This window comes from Anguilla anguilla, chromosome 16 (genome assembly GCF_013347855.1).
Source record: "Anguilla anguilla isolate fAngAng1 chromosome 16, fAngAng1.pri, whole genome shotgun sequence".
NCBI classification, from domain to species: Eukaryota; Metazoa; Chordata; class Actinopteri; order Anguilliformes; family Anguillidae; genus Anguilla; species Anguilla anguilla.
The window spans coordinates 5,323,538-5,339,275 of record NC_049216.1 but is presented as its reverse complement, the minus strand read 5'-3'; the positions used below and the strand labels follow the sequence as shown (position 1 = coordinate 5,339,275).

At 44.2% G+C, this 15,738-nt stretch overlaps 1 protein-coding gene across 2 annotated transcripts in view; it reads left to right on the top strand.

The window, feature by feature from the left end:
- Nucleotides 1–15,738, top strand: part of tspan4a (tetraspanin 4a) — a 70,236-nt gene that overhangs the window by 13,056 nt on the left and 41,442 nt on the right. Inside the window, exon 2 of one of the 2 annotated variants that reach the window (XM_035396157.1) lies at nucleotides 13,749–13,828. In XM_035396157.1, the coding sequence (XP_035252048.1) occupies nucleotides 13,766–13,828 (63 nt within the window). In that variant the 5' untranslated portion in view covers nucleotides 13,749–13,765. Of the gene's footprint in view, nucleotides 1–12,053; nucleotides 13,829–15,738 lie in introns of those variants that run through there. The other variant, XM_035396156.1, reaches the window with a different exon arrangement.

The following is a 15,738-nucleotide window of genomic DNA, read 5'->3' as shown; positions in this document are numbered from 1 at the left end:
CTTAATCTTTCTCGTCTGAGCTGTCCTCTCTCTAATCCAGACCCCGGCTCGTCTGTCCTTGTATTCCCTCATATGTCTTTCACACTTTGATAAAACAAAATAGAAACACACACAAAAAACTCGCCATACTACATTAGAACTCCAAAGCGATGAACAATGACAACGGTGACTGGACAAGAGGACTTCTATTTCATTTATATGTTACACGCTTAGGAGAAATGCTTGTCTTATTCATGTTAGAGAAGCCTGCTGTTGCAGGGGGACTAAGGGACAATCTCAGATTAGAATGACATAAATGTTCCTGACAACAAAAGCAATCTCATGAATAAAGAGAAAGAATTGACTAATGTACTACAGTGGCCTGCGTTGTTATATCTTTGTAAGCCGCACGCAATGTGTAGGATTTAAAAATGGAAGATCCTCTTGGTGGTGCGCAGGGACATTTTCAGCATGAACGTTGGCCATATCAGCCGTTGGTTGCATCAGTCAGGACACGACTGCCCACCTCACCCTGCGATCAGGACTCCTCGGGTCAACGAGCTGTCAAAAGTGCGTCTGCGCAGCAGCCTAAAATGTCCCCAGCTACGCATAGTCTGTCTGCGCGGCAGCATAAGATGTCCCCAGCTACGCATTGTCTGTCTGTGCGCCTGCATAAGATGTCCCCAGCTACGCATGGTCTGTCTGCGTCGCTGTGTAAGATGTCCCCAGCTACGCATTGTCTGTCTGCATGGCTGCATAAGATGTCCCCAGCTACGCATTGTCTGTCTGCCCAGCTGCGTAAGATGTCCCCAGCTGCAAACAGTCTGTCTGCCCAGCTGCGTAAGATGTCCCCAGCTGCAAACAGTCTGTCTGCCCAGCTGCGTAAGATGTCCCCAGCTGCAAACAGTCTGTCTGCGCAGCTGTGTAAGTTGTAAACACACAGTAACATAGAGAGGACCAAAATGTATATAAAAGACTTTGACTGGCTAATAAATTCAAGTGCTAATTTTTTTCACAAACAGTTTAGAAAGTTAATTTTGGAGATTGCTGAACTCACCAAACTGTACTTGTGAAGAACGAAAGAAAAAAAAAGCTAACACTTAGTTAATTTTGTATTAAAGTTAATTACAAGTGTTAAGAGGATCCAGGTGTACAGAGAAACTGAACCAAATAGCTGACCCAGGTTGAGATGTTTCCTTCACTTGTTAGAAAGGTGTTAGTGCACAGGTGTTAGAGCTCTTGTCCTATAGGTTGGGGTGAGGAGACAGCTGTTAGAGCTCTTGTCCTGCACGTTTGGGTGAGGATACAGGTGTTAGTGCACCTAACCTACAGGCTGGGGCAAGGAGACAACAGTTTTGAGGCTGGGAGGGGAGGGGGGGCCTCCAACCAACTCAAGGGTCACACAAGCCATGGTCTCCCCGTCCGGAGATCGAGCCTCAGTCAGACTGTAGCTCCACGCCCCCCCCCCCCACTCCTTGCAGATCCACTGGGATTTTCACACACAACCATCTCTAGGGTTTACAGAGAATGGCCCGAAAAAGAGAAAATATCCAGTGAGCGGCAGTTCTCTGGGCAAAAACGCCTTGTTGATGGCAGAGGTCAGAGGAGAATGGCCAGACTGGTTTGAGCTGATAGAAAGGCAACAGTAACTCAAATAACCACTCGTTACAACCGAGGTACGCAGAAGAGCATCTCTAAACGCACAACACGTCGAACCTCTAAGTAGATGGGCTACAGCAGCCGAAGACCACATCCAGTACTAGCAAGTACTTAATGAAGTGGTCGGTGAGTGTAAAGCTGTACTTCATTAATATGCATGATATTTGATATATGCGTCTTCTAACATACAATAGTGTGTGCTGGATTATGCGCAAATTAGAACTGTCTCTAAAATCAGGGATTAGCTCTCTCAATCTGGCCATCGGATCACCAATATTGTAATTGAAAATAACAACTTTATTTGTGCAGTAACTGAAATAGAATTAATTAAAGCATGCATACACAGTATAAAAATGCTCAAGTTGTAAAAAAAAAAAAAAACTAATTAAAATTTTTAAAAAGTAAGGCAGTAGTGATCAAATCAAAGACCAAACACTCGCGATAAAAGAATATTTAGGGGCGATTGGTCGCACAGTATTATTAAGTAAGTTTATACAAAAACATAATGAAAATGTTTTATATGAAGATGCTGATTTTGCTACTGTAATGTCTTCAGGGAGGCCTGTTCTGCCTCCTTATAATGGACAGTCTCCTTTGGGTTTTATCTAGGACTCTGGAACAGTCGGAAAGAATTTATTGATAGATCTGAGAGGCTGCCAGGCTGTTCTGTTTTCTAGGCGATTAAAAGCCCAGTAATATATTACCCTAGGTCTTATTAAGGAATTAATAGAATCTTTAAATCAATTCTTAAAGGCGCTGGAAGACAGTACAGAGATACTAGGTTTGGAGAATAAAGTGTTCGCTTGTATTTCATAAGGCTCGCAGCTCATTTTGCAGATAATTTAAGATTAGGAAGGTTTTGCTGGATCACACAGGCATCCAGTGGATTACAGTTATCAATCGAACAAGAAAGAAAAGAAGGAATTACCTCAGAATCATCAAAAACCCAATAAAATTGAAAAAGTGAGAAATACATAGTGCAGTCCATAAGTATTTGGACAATGACACAGTTGTTGTTGTTCTCTTGTTGCTCTCTATTCCAGCACAATTGATTGAAATGAAAAAAACAAAAAAAAAAAAACAATATGAGGTTAAAGTGCAGACTGTCAACTTTGATTTAATTGGGATGGCGGGTGGGTCATCTTCCAAGTTATGCCTTGATGGGGCATGCCCCATACCTATACAACATCCAGAGTTTGGCACATTTCAGGGTTTTCTACAGAAATAACCACGGTGACCACAGACTCAGCCCTTAAGAACATGAACTTTTGTACCTTCTGACCTCAAGTAAACAGACCCAATTGAGATTCAACTTCACGCGTCCACACAATAAAGCCCCAAACTTGGGTTATTTTGCATGTTTTTTGTCCTTCTTCTTTTTCCTGTCGAATTAGTCATCACAAATGCTCCAGTCTCAAAATCAATAGTTATCCCCATTAGACATTTAGCTATATCTGCCAATAACAACATCTGATCAAAGTCGTCTGATGAAAGTAGCCAGTTGACCATGAGCAAATTATGACTGACACTGCAGTCCACCAATTCCTGCTTAGAAACGGTCGCTGTATGACTTCCTCTGATATCTAGGTATGACACTGTCTGCAACATCACTGTATCTGATAGTGTAAAAAGCTTTAGCTACAAGTTACAAAGCTTCTTGATATGTTGCTGGGGAATTTGCAAAACAGACACGTTATCCTGAACATCTGGAAGCAGGGGGGTTTTATTTTTATTCCATTCCCCAAGCTGAAGACAAACTTGTAAAAAAGTGTCTGTTGTGAATAAAACTTTGTGGACGATCACACTTGCATCTTAATGCCAATACTGTAATCTGAACAGACACGCATGCATTTGCTTGAAGGTAAGCTATAATTTTGCCTATTAATGACATCAAATAACCCATCTAGTCAATTACGTAGTTAACTGAGTGATTAAATCAGATCAACTCAAAATTTATTTGTCAAATGCACAGTTAGCAATGCAGCAAATAGGCAGTTGTTACATGTTCTGTAACTGGCAATAAACTGCTTAATGTTAGCCTGTGCACGTCCTTGCATATGTGAAGGGAAAACATAGTAAAACATTGTAAGTAATAAACTTAAATAAGAAAAGATAAGATAAATAAGAAAGTATGTAAAAATAGTGCTGCCAAAATAGGTAAATATTACACATAATTGTAGCTACCTTGCAAATACCATGCTTTAAAAATAATGTTAGCTAGGTCTATAGATCATCTAACGACATACAAAGAGTAGGTCTATTGTTTATACAACAACCCATTAACAATACACCATAATCCATTTAAAAATATGACAAACACTTTTATTTATCATGGTAAAGTAAAAATGACTGAATCCATGGCCATGTGTTCCTTTGAGCTATAATGTATGTGTTTGCATGTATGTGTGAGTACACGTCTGTCTCTCTAGATATAATTATCTTATGGTTCATACATTTACATATGTTATTATTCAGTTACTCATAACATACTACAAAAAGAAATGATATCTCAGCAAAAACACATTTCCAACATACAAAAATTACACATACAAAGTAGAAAACATGTTTTTCTTGAGATTTGGTATTTATATCTATACCGGATAGATGTGATCTAAGAATTAAAACACTTTTTTTTGCATTGTTCCCCATTTTAGGCAACCAAAAGTAATTGGACAAATGTACATAATCTTAGTTTCATCACGTGTACTACTTGGTGGTCCTTTGCATTTAATGCTGGATATCTTCCCTGGCTATGCTCTGCCAGGCCTGTACTGCAGCTGTCTTGAGTACCTGCTTGTTTTAGGGTTTGTGTTTGAGGTCATTGTCATTGTCATGGTCATTGCTGCAAGGTGAAGCTCCACCCAATGAGTTTTGAGTCATTTGGTTGGATCTGAGCAGATGTGTCTGTACACTTCAGAATTCATCCTGCAGCTGCCATCGGGAGTCAAGTCATCAGTTAAGGCCAGTGATCCAGTTCCTGTGGCAGCCATGTATGCTGAAGTTATAACACTACCATCGCCATGTTTCACAGTGAGGTGGTATGCTTTGGATACTGAGCAATTCCTTTCTTTCTCCACGTTTTCCTCTTTCCATCACTTTGGTACAGGTTACTAGTGGTTTGTATATTGTGGTGATCCCTTTGAGGTTTTGCAGGTGCAGTTTTCTCTTTATGGTAGTCTTTGACACACGAGTGTTCTTGATAAACATTGCTAGAAAATGGGGTTTTCTTCAAAACTGGAAGGATTCTTTGGTCATCCACTACAGTGGTCGCCTGTCATTTGTTATTGCTGAGCTCACCAGTGCGTTCTTAATTTTCAACAATGTGCCAAACAGTTGATTTTGGCATGCCCAATGTTCTGGCCAATTTATTGATGATGATGATGATGATGATGATGATGATGATGATCAGCCTCATGATGGCCTGCTTGACTAGCATTGAGGCTCATTTGGTTCTTGTGTTGAGAGCCAAGAGCAACAGACTCCTAATGCAAATGCCACATCTAGAATCAACTCTAGACCTTTTTTTTTTTTTGACTTTCTTCTGCATGAACTAATGATGTAATGACACACAGCTAGCCAAGAAACAGATAATCTGCCAATGGTCTAATTACTTTCGGTCCCCTAAAATGAGGGAACAATTTTCACAGAGGGCTGTAATTCCTGCTCGGTTAGCCTGACATGGATGTAAGCACCCTCAAATTAAAGCTGCATATATTTATTGTTTCATTTCAAATCCAATGTGCCAAATGTGTCCAGAGTCAAAACAACAAACATTGTGTCACTGTCCAAAAATATGTACAGATTACAACATATGTAAAAATTAGTCAATTAGTCAACACTGAACAATGAAGCCTGGAATGGGTGAATATTAGCCCTAAAATCGACCCCTGGGGGACCTCACAAGTAATGGGAGCAGAGGGAGATACAAAACCACCAGCCTGGACTGGTAGTGTAGTATAATGGAACTCTGCTTGTGACTCAATGGTCATGGGTTTCATAGCTGGGGTTTTGTTGTTGCATTTGCATTGCTTTAGTAAACGTATCCAGCTTTGTAAATGGGGAAAGAATTTAGCTGTGCTTTGACTAAAACCATCTGCTAAAAGGTAAAAACTATCTGTCTCTGAGATGCTCATGTGGGTGTAGGTCTTCCTTATGTTCAGTGACTGATTTTCCACAAACACAAAAAAGGACAAAATATCAGTTAGTCATAATAGAGAGAGTTCCACAAAATCACTTTTTTATTTTTATTTTTGCTATATATCAGAAGGTTTTCTTAGTCTGAATTCCTATTACAACTTTCATCAGCCCTCAGGAAAAATTATTGACTTCTGGAAATATTAACAATGAAGAATAATCACATGATATCTCAGTGGGGTAAAAAGTGTTAAAGATTTAAAAAAAAATTTTTTTATTGCAATTCTCAAGTTCTGGGAGAGATACACGGACAGATACTTTCTTACAGAGTTGCTGCGAGGTTTCTTAATCAATGGGGCAAGTTGGATTCCCATAAATTTGTTTCAGCAAATTTCTTGTTGTGCTAAAAAGCCCAATGTAATTAAAGTCTTCATTTACGCAAGTTAATAGATTTCTCTTGAGAAATTAAGACTACTGTCTTACCATTACGAGGTCTGCTGTGATTATTAGCAGAAATGTACGTACTCCTGTCTAGGGTCACCATTGTTTCCAAAGAACATGACTCACAGGGATTTGAAATGAAATTACAAACCATATCCTTGTGGGGTACCCATTTGCTCTAGCTTAGAAAAATCTCCTTGAATAATTATACAATTAGTAGTTAACTGTGTCCAGCATAAAGGCAATTAATTTACCTAACAAATGAAGAGAATGGCAAGTAAACATGAACAGAATATCAAACCAAAAGGTCTTTGAGCAACTGACTGCCCCATTATCCACCAGGTATGCTGCACGCTGAAGAATTCATTACTGCTTCTGCTCTGCTTGCAAATTATCCACACATGCACACACGCACACACACACACACTCACACACACTCACTCACGCACATGCACACACGCACTCACGCACATGCACACACGCACTCATGAACACACACATGCTCACACATGCACACGCGCACACACACACGCACTCACGCACATACGCACACACACACACGGATACATGCACATACGCACACACACACGCACTCACGCACATACGCACACACACACACGCACACACGCACATACGCACACACACATGCACACACGCACATACGCACACACACATGCACGCACACATACACAAACACACACACTCACACACGCACATACGCACACACACATGCACACACGGATACACGCACACACACACACACACACACATGCTCACACATGCACACGCACACACACACACGCACTCACGCACATATGCACACACACATACACGCACACGCGCACACACACATGCTCACACATGCACACGCACACACACACACACACTCACACACGCACATACGCACACACACATGCACACACGGATACACGCACACGCGCACACACACATGCACGCACACATACACGAACACACACACACACACGTGCTCACACATGCACACGCACACACATGCACATGCGCACACACACATACACACAGACACACACAGACACACACAAAACAACAATATATCATAGTTTACAATGAGAAACTTAAACTCCAATCGTATTGTATGAGTTGTTAGGGGGAATCATCTGTCACCTGGGCACAAGAGACAGTTGACGGGTGGCCCATAGGTGTTATCCACACATTGCCCAATGTTCTGAGTGCAAGTATTCCATCAAACTTAATAACCCCAAATCACTTTCTTTCTCAATAAGCATGTAATCAATGGTGAGACCCTCCACTCTGTGAAAAGCTTGGGCAGAATCATGTACTGTAACACAGGCTGCTGTTGCACATAAAGAAAATATAAAGGAAACTGCTCAAGTCAACTGACAGCATGTCTGTGGTCGCAGATGAGTCAAAATATGGCACAAACACATTTTATTCCTTTTGCAAAGAAAAGGTATGAAGCCATATTTTATAGCAGTTCTCGTTGACACGGTGTACGTTGCTGCTGTAAATTACTGTTCAGGTTCAGTTGGTATCGAGACATGCCTGTTGGACATTGAGGTGGATTTTTTTTTTTAAATGTGACCGCATGCATCTTGGGTAACGTAGGCTACATGTTGCAAGCATACCAGGAAACCATCAAAGGCTTGATGCCAAATGCGGTCCATTTAAACTACAACTCCCACACTGTGACACTGGCAAGGATATTTCCCAAAGATTTCCACAAACTCAAGGGAGTGGTTCAAAAGGAAAATGCCACTGTGTTGTACCATTCCCAGTACCTCGTTTTCACCGAGTACAGCTGCGCTGGCAGACCTCATAGATTTGTGTGGCAGGGGTTTAGGGTTACGGCTCATGTCAATCACAGAACATGGCGACGGTCTTGTTGAAATTATCCGCTGGTTACACAGTAGTATTTATAAAACATGAAACATGCTATAGGTCTTACCAAATAAAATAAAAAAAGAGCACAAACACTGGCTCAGCAGATGCACAGCACAATCAAAACATTGTGAAATATGTCAAAACGTTCGAAGCTGTGGAGAAATTGACAACGTATTACAACCCCAATGCATTTCAAATGAAACTGTGTTCCTTTCAACCAGTGAACAAATTCCTTGAGGCTGTTGGGGTTTTTTTTTTTTTTTTTGACACCAGGCAAGTCTACACACTGAGCTTGAGAAAACTCCCTCTTGTCTTCATTCCAGGATTTGAAAAGAACTCTTGTTTCGAACTTCGTCAATTTAAAAATAACTGCACAAGTAACAGCACTGAAATGTCACTGCAGTGTGTGAGGACATCTTTTCAGAACGCAACAGTTGCTGTTTATTGATCTCTTCATACGGACAATTTTACACCCAGCATTGTCTTGCTGTTATAGGAGACACTGTTAACAAATTGACCGTGATATAAATTCAAACACAAGTTTGAAGCTCTGATTTCTCGTGATGCTGCTTGAAATGCTTGTCTTCTTGCAGTTCATACAAGTTGAGCTTGGTTCAGTTAAGCAATAATAGAGCCCATGAATGACCCGTTAACACTGAAATTGGACGGATACTTAAAATATTTAATTCCGTGTCGCGGTGGAAAAATGAGTTGAGTGCATACGTACAGTCACCCAAGTCATTACCTTAACGCCCTGCCGTTCCCACAACACTGATGATGCAGTGAGGTTGAGCACCCTGTCCACGCACAACGCACCTGTCAGTCAAATACGTTCAGGTAAAACGCAGAGGAGTGTACAAACAAAGGAAACTATTTCCGGCACGCCGCACTGACCTGCAGGTCCGCTTTAGCAGAGCTGACCTTTCGGTCGGTTGACCTTTGAGAAAGCCTGTCTGTCGCCTCATTAAAATGCCCCGACGAAAGACCACTGGCCAGAAGCTTAATTCCGGCACACCGAAAACACGTTTTTTCTGTCACAGTGATACTGATACTCCCACCTTTAAAGCACTCGTTGTGAACGCTATGCCAAAACCTACCACTGATCACATTAAACAGATGGATCTTCATAGAAATTCTTCTAGCACTTTACCCACCTTTGATTTAGCTTTGAAGCAAACCTTTTAGCTAGCTGACTAACTAGGTAATGATTATGGATGCATGATAATATCGGGCAGGTATCAGTATTGACTGACCATGTTGGTCACAAAGATAGACCCTGAGCCGACCAGAGGAGGATGGGTTCCCCCCCTTGAGTCTGGTTCCTTCCGAGGTTTCTTCCCATCTGCCACAGGGAGTTTTTCCCTTGCCACTGTTGCCTTCGGCTTACTCTTGTGGGGGTTTAGGCCAGGGTTGTCTGTGAAGCGTACTGCGGCAATTGTTTGTGAAATGTGCTGTATAAATACATTTTGATTTGATCAGTATCAGCCGATAACAGCTTTAAATTCACTTGCTGGTGTCGGCCCAGTGCTAAGATAACGGGAGACGGAACGGTATTATGATATGGTAAGAATACGATGACGGTATATTGTGTGCGCTGTTTATTCTGTAAGTGAAGTGATGATGTGAAATCACAGTAATGTGAGCATACAAACTCACAGATCAGCTACACAGAGACGCAGTAGCTCCCGCATATTGCGTTATGCAAATAAAATGTATTATTTTTCCTTCATGCTTACCTCTCTGTCTGTCTGTATGTACGTCTGTCTGTCCATCCGTGGCTTGTAGTTTAGCTGGTCGAGTTATGTGAAATTAAATGACATTGGACATTGCACAGACTAAAAATTAAGGGAGGGGCAGGGGGTGGGACGTGATTGCTATTGCGAATCAAGGGAGTAGGGAGTGGGGGAGGGGGAGTGAGGGGTTGGAATAGATTACAACCAGCGGGTTGGGGGGGGGGGGGGGGTGAAGGGGGATTTGGGGGCAGCTAAAAGGGCTCTTCAGCTGCCTCGGGGCAGGGTGCATATGCCGGTGTCTCTCAGTGCAAGCGCCTGGTGGTCGGCGAGGAGAAAAATAGGTTAATTGAGGGAACATTAAATGCTTGACTGTGCTTTTGGAGAACTCCGGGATCACGTAGCAGCTCGACAGGGAGCCGCGGAACATTGGACCGGACTAACAATGCGTTCCTCAGACTCTGAGGAGGGGTTATTCGGTGTTAATAAATCTTGTTGCAGTCTCAATAAGGTTCCACTTTCAGTTGTTTAGTTGCGGTAATGTTTTTTTTTATTGTGAATGCTCATTTATCATGTGTTGTCTCATTCTTTTTATTATATATATATATATATATTTTAAAGAACAGTCCATAGCCTTGCCACATTTTGTTTATGGACAAGTATTGTATTATGCTATTTTTTTTTTTTAATGAGTTTTTACACTGAATTGATAACAGGCTATTTTATAAGAGTAAACAATCTATCCAACAGCACATTAGACCCTTAAACCTAGAAAGAGCTGAGAAAGCCTGGCTGTTTAAAGGGCGTGCGACTGCAGTACACATGTGGAGAGAGACAGGGGTACTCTGCCCTTCCTAAGTAAAGGAGTTAGACTCCAGGTGATGCTGATCTACCTCAGGCCATTAGGTAGGTGGCCAACAGGGTCATGCACAGACTGAAAATGAGGGGCAGGGGGTGAATTGTGACCCGGGGGGGGGGGGGGGGGGGTGGTTGCGATTGCGGATTGGTTGGGGTGGGGGGGGGGGGGGGGGGGGGGGGTTGTGATTGTAGTCGTGAGGGTGGGCGGGGGAGGGGGAGGGTTGGAGATTACAACCAGGAGATTACGACCGGAGGGGTGGGGGAGGTGCGGGGGGGGGGGGGGGATACCCTTGTACCACAGACCGCATGGAGATGTTTGGTATAGCTCTAGGCACACCTCTAATGGTAGCATAAATCACTGAGCACCACATGTCTCAGATATTTTCTGAAGTACAAACAGTGTGTGGTACAATTACAGAAGTATTAAACACCGTTTTAATGCCAGTCTATGCTTTCCTAATGTGTCGACCCACAACATTTGTGCGAGGAATTCCATATGCCGTGGTCAGATAAGGACTGTGTGTGTGTGTGCGTGCGTGTGCGTGTGCCTGTGTGTGCGTGTGTGCGTGTCTTCGGTGCAGTGAGTCTATCATGAGGTGATATAGAGGAGATTGGATTACAGATCTGTTTGTTGACGTTCAGAATGTAGAATGAGAGAGAGAGGGAGAGATAGAGAAGGGGGTAAGAAAAGGGGAGAGGGGAAATTGAAAGACATTGAGAATGTGAGATTAAGAAAGGGGCAGAGGATGGTATGAGATGGAGAGAGAAAGAAGGATAGAAAGAGTGAGGCTGTGAAAAAGAGGCATAGGGAGAGATGGATAGGCAGCGAGGGAAAAGGTAGTTAGGGAAAGATGGAGAAGGGGGGAGGGAGAGAGAGAGAGAGAGAGAGAGAGAGAGGAAGCCGTGCCGCACATTGCTGATCTATAAACCAAAGCCTCGGCTCCTCTGCATGCTTGAGGGGTGGGGGTTAAAGCTGATTGGCTGAGCTGCGAGGGGAGGTGTGTCAGGTCTGTGAATGAGAGCCTCAACCCCCCTCCGTGTTAGGATTCAGGGACCGTTATCTCGAGAGGGGAGGGGAGAAGGACTTACGTGTGGGTCTGTGAGCATGCGTGTGTGTGTGCGTGTGTGTTTGTGAGGGAGGGAGGGAGGGAGGGAGAGAGAGAGAGAGAGAGAGGGACGGAGGAAGAGGGAGAGAGGAATAGAGGAGGGAGAGCTCCAGGCTTTCACACAGGACTACTACAACACTGCAGTCTTTTTTTCTCTTTTTTTTTTCTTTTTACCCCCCCCCCCCATTCTCGAACGAAGCAGCTCGTCTTTCCGGCTCCCCCCCCCCGCCCTAGCCCCCCCCCCCCCCAGCTTGGACGGCGCTCCAGCCTGGCACCTGTCTTTCCTCACCTGTCTGCCGAGAAGGGTAGACGCGCGCGGGGAAGTCAGCGCTCCCCCGTTTTCTTGACCGCGCGGAGAGGGGAGAGGAGGAGGACGGACGGAGGAAAGGAAAGCAGGGGCTGCGGGGCTCCGCCGATTGGCCCGGTCGCCCGAGGCTGCGCGCCCGTACCTGGAATTGGGAGATCGGAATAGCAAGAGAGAGGAGGAGGAGGAGGAGGAGAGAGAGAGAGAGAGAGAGAGAGAGAGAGAGGACAGAGGGAGGGAGCCACGGGAGGAATCGGTGTGGGAAGGCTAAAACAAAGACCGTGACCAAGGAGAATGTGAGGAAAAGCAGAAGAGGGACTGAAAAACAGAAAAGAAGGGATTGAGAAGACTAGAAAATTTCTATATAAGGGAGACAGAGCGAGAGAGAGAGATAGAGAGGGAGAGAGAGAGATTGAGAGAGGGAGAGAGAGAGAGAGAGAGAGGAAGAGGGGGAGAGAGAGAGCCCTGGGAGGAAAACCAGGGCAAAATCAGTGCAATACAATTAATTGTCTCCGCTTGGATGCTCTTTTTTTAATCTTTTCGTCCTTTCATCTTTCTTTTTATCTTTTTTCTTCTTTTGCATGCGCCGCTGTTTTCTGTGCCATATCTCCTCTGCCATCCTCCCAGCCTGGGTCCTCATAACTTTCTCTCCATCTGGGGATGTTTTGTAACTTGGGGAATTTTGCTCATACGCTCGGCTAATACGCACTGTTCCACATGCTGAGCTAACATATCTATTATTTAACACGCTTCGTCTATAAAGAAAAACATTCATCGCCTGCAGCTCGCCTCGGCATTGGGGAACGCCTGAGCTTCACCGGAGATAGCGTTTGTTCAGAAGCCATTGTGCGTCTGTGTCCTGAACTGCAATTAACTTAAACGGATCAATGTCCCGGGGTCCTCTCTCATAGACTTTAAAGATAAACGGGGAGATAATTTGACTGCGCCGGTCGAATCTCAACGAGCGTCTGTTCAAGTCACACCGGCGATCGCTTTTAGCCTAAAGTAAAGCCAACAGTCAGCCTTTTGTCTGAAGTTAAGCCAGCGATCGAGTCTTAGACTGAAGTCAGAGGTCAGCTTTACGTTTTACGAGGTTAAGCAAGTGATAAGTCTTAGTTTGAAGTCAAGCCAATCAACAAGTGAAGACACTTCCTCGTTAAATTGAACAGTTGTGCTCCAGGATATCGTGGCTTCTGATTGGGCAGAAAGTTTGCTTTACCCCTGGTTGAGTGGGGTTAGCTTAGCTCGTCTTCTGGCTGAGGGCAGCGAGTTTAGCCTGGTCCCTGCCGCGGTGGGGTGCTTTAGCTCGGACCCCAGCTTCGTGGGGATAGACTGGCCCCCGGCCTAAGCGGTCTGATAGTTTGTGGCCCCTGGGGCCCCTGGTCTCCGGCCAGCTGATGCGTCGCTCCAGCACCGCCGAGTCGCCGTACCGCCGGAGCCCGTCCCCGGACAGCAACAGCAAGCCGGGCACCCCGCCGCTGCACTCCACCTTCCGCCGCTACAGCAGCGACTACGAGTACAGCGGCACCCCCTTCGGCTTCGGCATCCACACGGCTCCCAAGCCCGGGCCCCAGGCCGCCAAGGGCCGCTACACCAACACCCAGGGCAAAAAGTATGTGGTGTTTTACCTGGACCTGTCCTTCATCTTCCTCCTAGAGCTGCGCCACTGCAGGATGGCCAAGGGCTGCCTGATCGGCCTGCGCTACGGCATGGTCTTCTTCAACCTGCTCTTCTGGGTGAGTCTTCATGGGCTTCTCTGATCTACTCAGCTGGGCGAATGTTCATGGTCTTCTGTCATCCCTACTGGGTGAGCCTTCTCGGCCTTTTGTAATCTCTACTGGGTAATCTCTCAGAGTCTTCTGTCATAGTGTTCTGTAATCTCTACTGGGTGAGTATTCATGGTCTTCTGTAGTCTAGACTACTGGCTGAATGCTCATGGTCTTCTGAATTCTCTACTGGGTGAAGCCTCATGGTCTTCTGAATTCTCTACTGGGTGGATCCGCATGGTCTTCTCCAATCTGCTGTACTAGGTGAATATTCAAGCTCTTCTGTGATCTGCTCCACTGGGTCAATCTTCATGAACTTCTCCAACCTGCTCTACTGGGTAAACCCTCACGGTGCTTCTCCAACCTGCGCTTCTGCGCAAGCATTCGTGATGTTCTGCAATCTGCTCTCCTAGGTGTGCCTTCATTGTTTTCTGTAGCGTGCTCTTTTGGGTGACTGTTTGTGGTCTTCTTAAAACTGCTCTTCAGGATGAGTGTTCGTGGCCATCTTTAGAACGGCTGCTTGTAGTCATTACCGACTTTCCACTCTGTTATTTGTTCTGGCTGGTGATAGTGAGCGTGCCTGAATGCTGTTTGCCAAGTGTTCACGAGAGTATCATTTTTGTTTCACACCTCAGTTATGCTCTGTGGATTCACTATGGTGGATATTGCCTTATGCTTTCTACTAATGGACCGTGTCTTAGAATTCAATGGGTTTTAAAACATAATACCACCACTAGGTATGTGTTCAATTTGCCATAAACACAGACCTGTGGTACTTCACAGAACATACCAATGCATTTTTGGCAAACATTTGCCTTTGCCAGAGTGCTGTTTGGAGAGGACCAATCCGCAATATAAACATCTAACATCATTGTCACATGACACCCTGAAGTTCTGCCTCATAGTATTTACACGCCATTTCGCAAAATTATTACATGTACTTATTTGTGTGTGGCTGACTTCTATCAATAGCATACTGAAAACATAATTGGCACCTTAGGATACATTGCCATCATATTCTCATGGTTCATATTTCATCTTATTTCGTCTGTATGACAAAAATATTGCTTCATACAAATCTTGTTTACAGGTCAAACCTGAGGCTTACTTTAAATTGACTGCCACGGATGGATGCCTTCATTTTTTCAAAATGAGTAAATTGGATCAAGCCACTCTTAATTTTATGTCTATGGTGGAAAATATCTCCAGTTAATTTAAAACCTAAGAATGTCATGTTATTATTGTAACAGCGCAACGGTGCGATTGGATGGGTATTGGACTATATTTTTTTCAGACCTGCCTGCTTTAATTCATAAACCAATTTTCTCCCAGTTTTTACTTTCTCCTGAAGTAAACACAATAAATTTACAGATTTCTTCTGGGAAAAATAAAAACAAACATGCTGGGATAATGATGATATGGTTTGTTTCTGAAGGCGTAGACATCTTCAACAGAAAAAGCCAGAACACCCAGAATCATCGCAGTAGCTGATGAAAACTGATATTGCAGATCTTTCCTGCGCTCCACGACTGTATCTTGACATCTTTGCAGTCGGTTTCACAGCGGGAACCTTTGGCACAGCGTGCACGCTGCAGCTTGTTCTGCTGTTTTGTCGGGGGTGGGGCCCGGTCACACAAATCTGACTTCAAATTTACCTTCAAACGTTTCTTTTTAGTAACTCGGAGTCGGACGCGTCTCTGTCGAACCGAACGCGCGCCGGGCGTCTCTCGAACCCAGCGGCCGCGATCGCCCGTTCCCATCTCTGCTCTTTTCCATTACATTACATTACATTACATTACAGGCATTTAGCAGACGCTCTTATCCAGAGCGACTTACACAACTTTTACACAGCATTTACACTGCATCCATTTATACAGCTG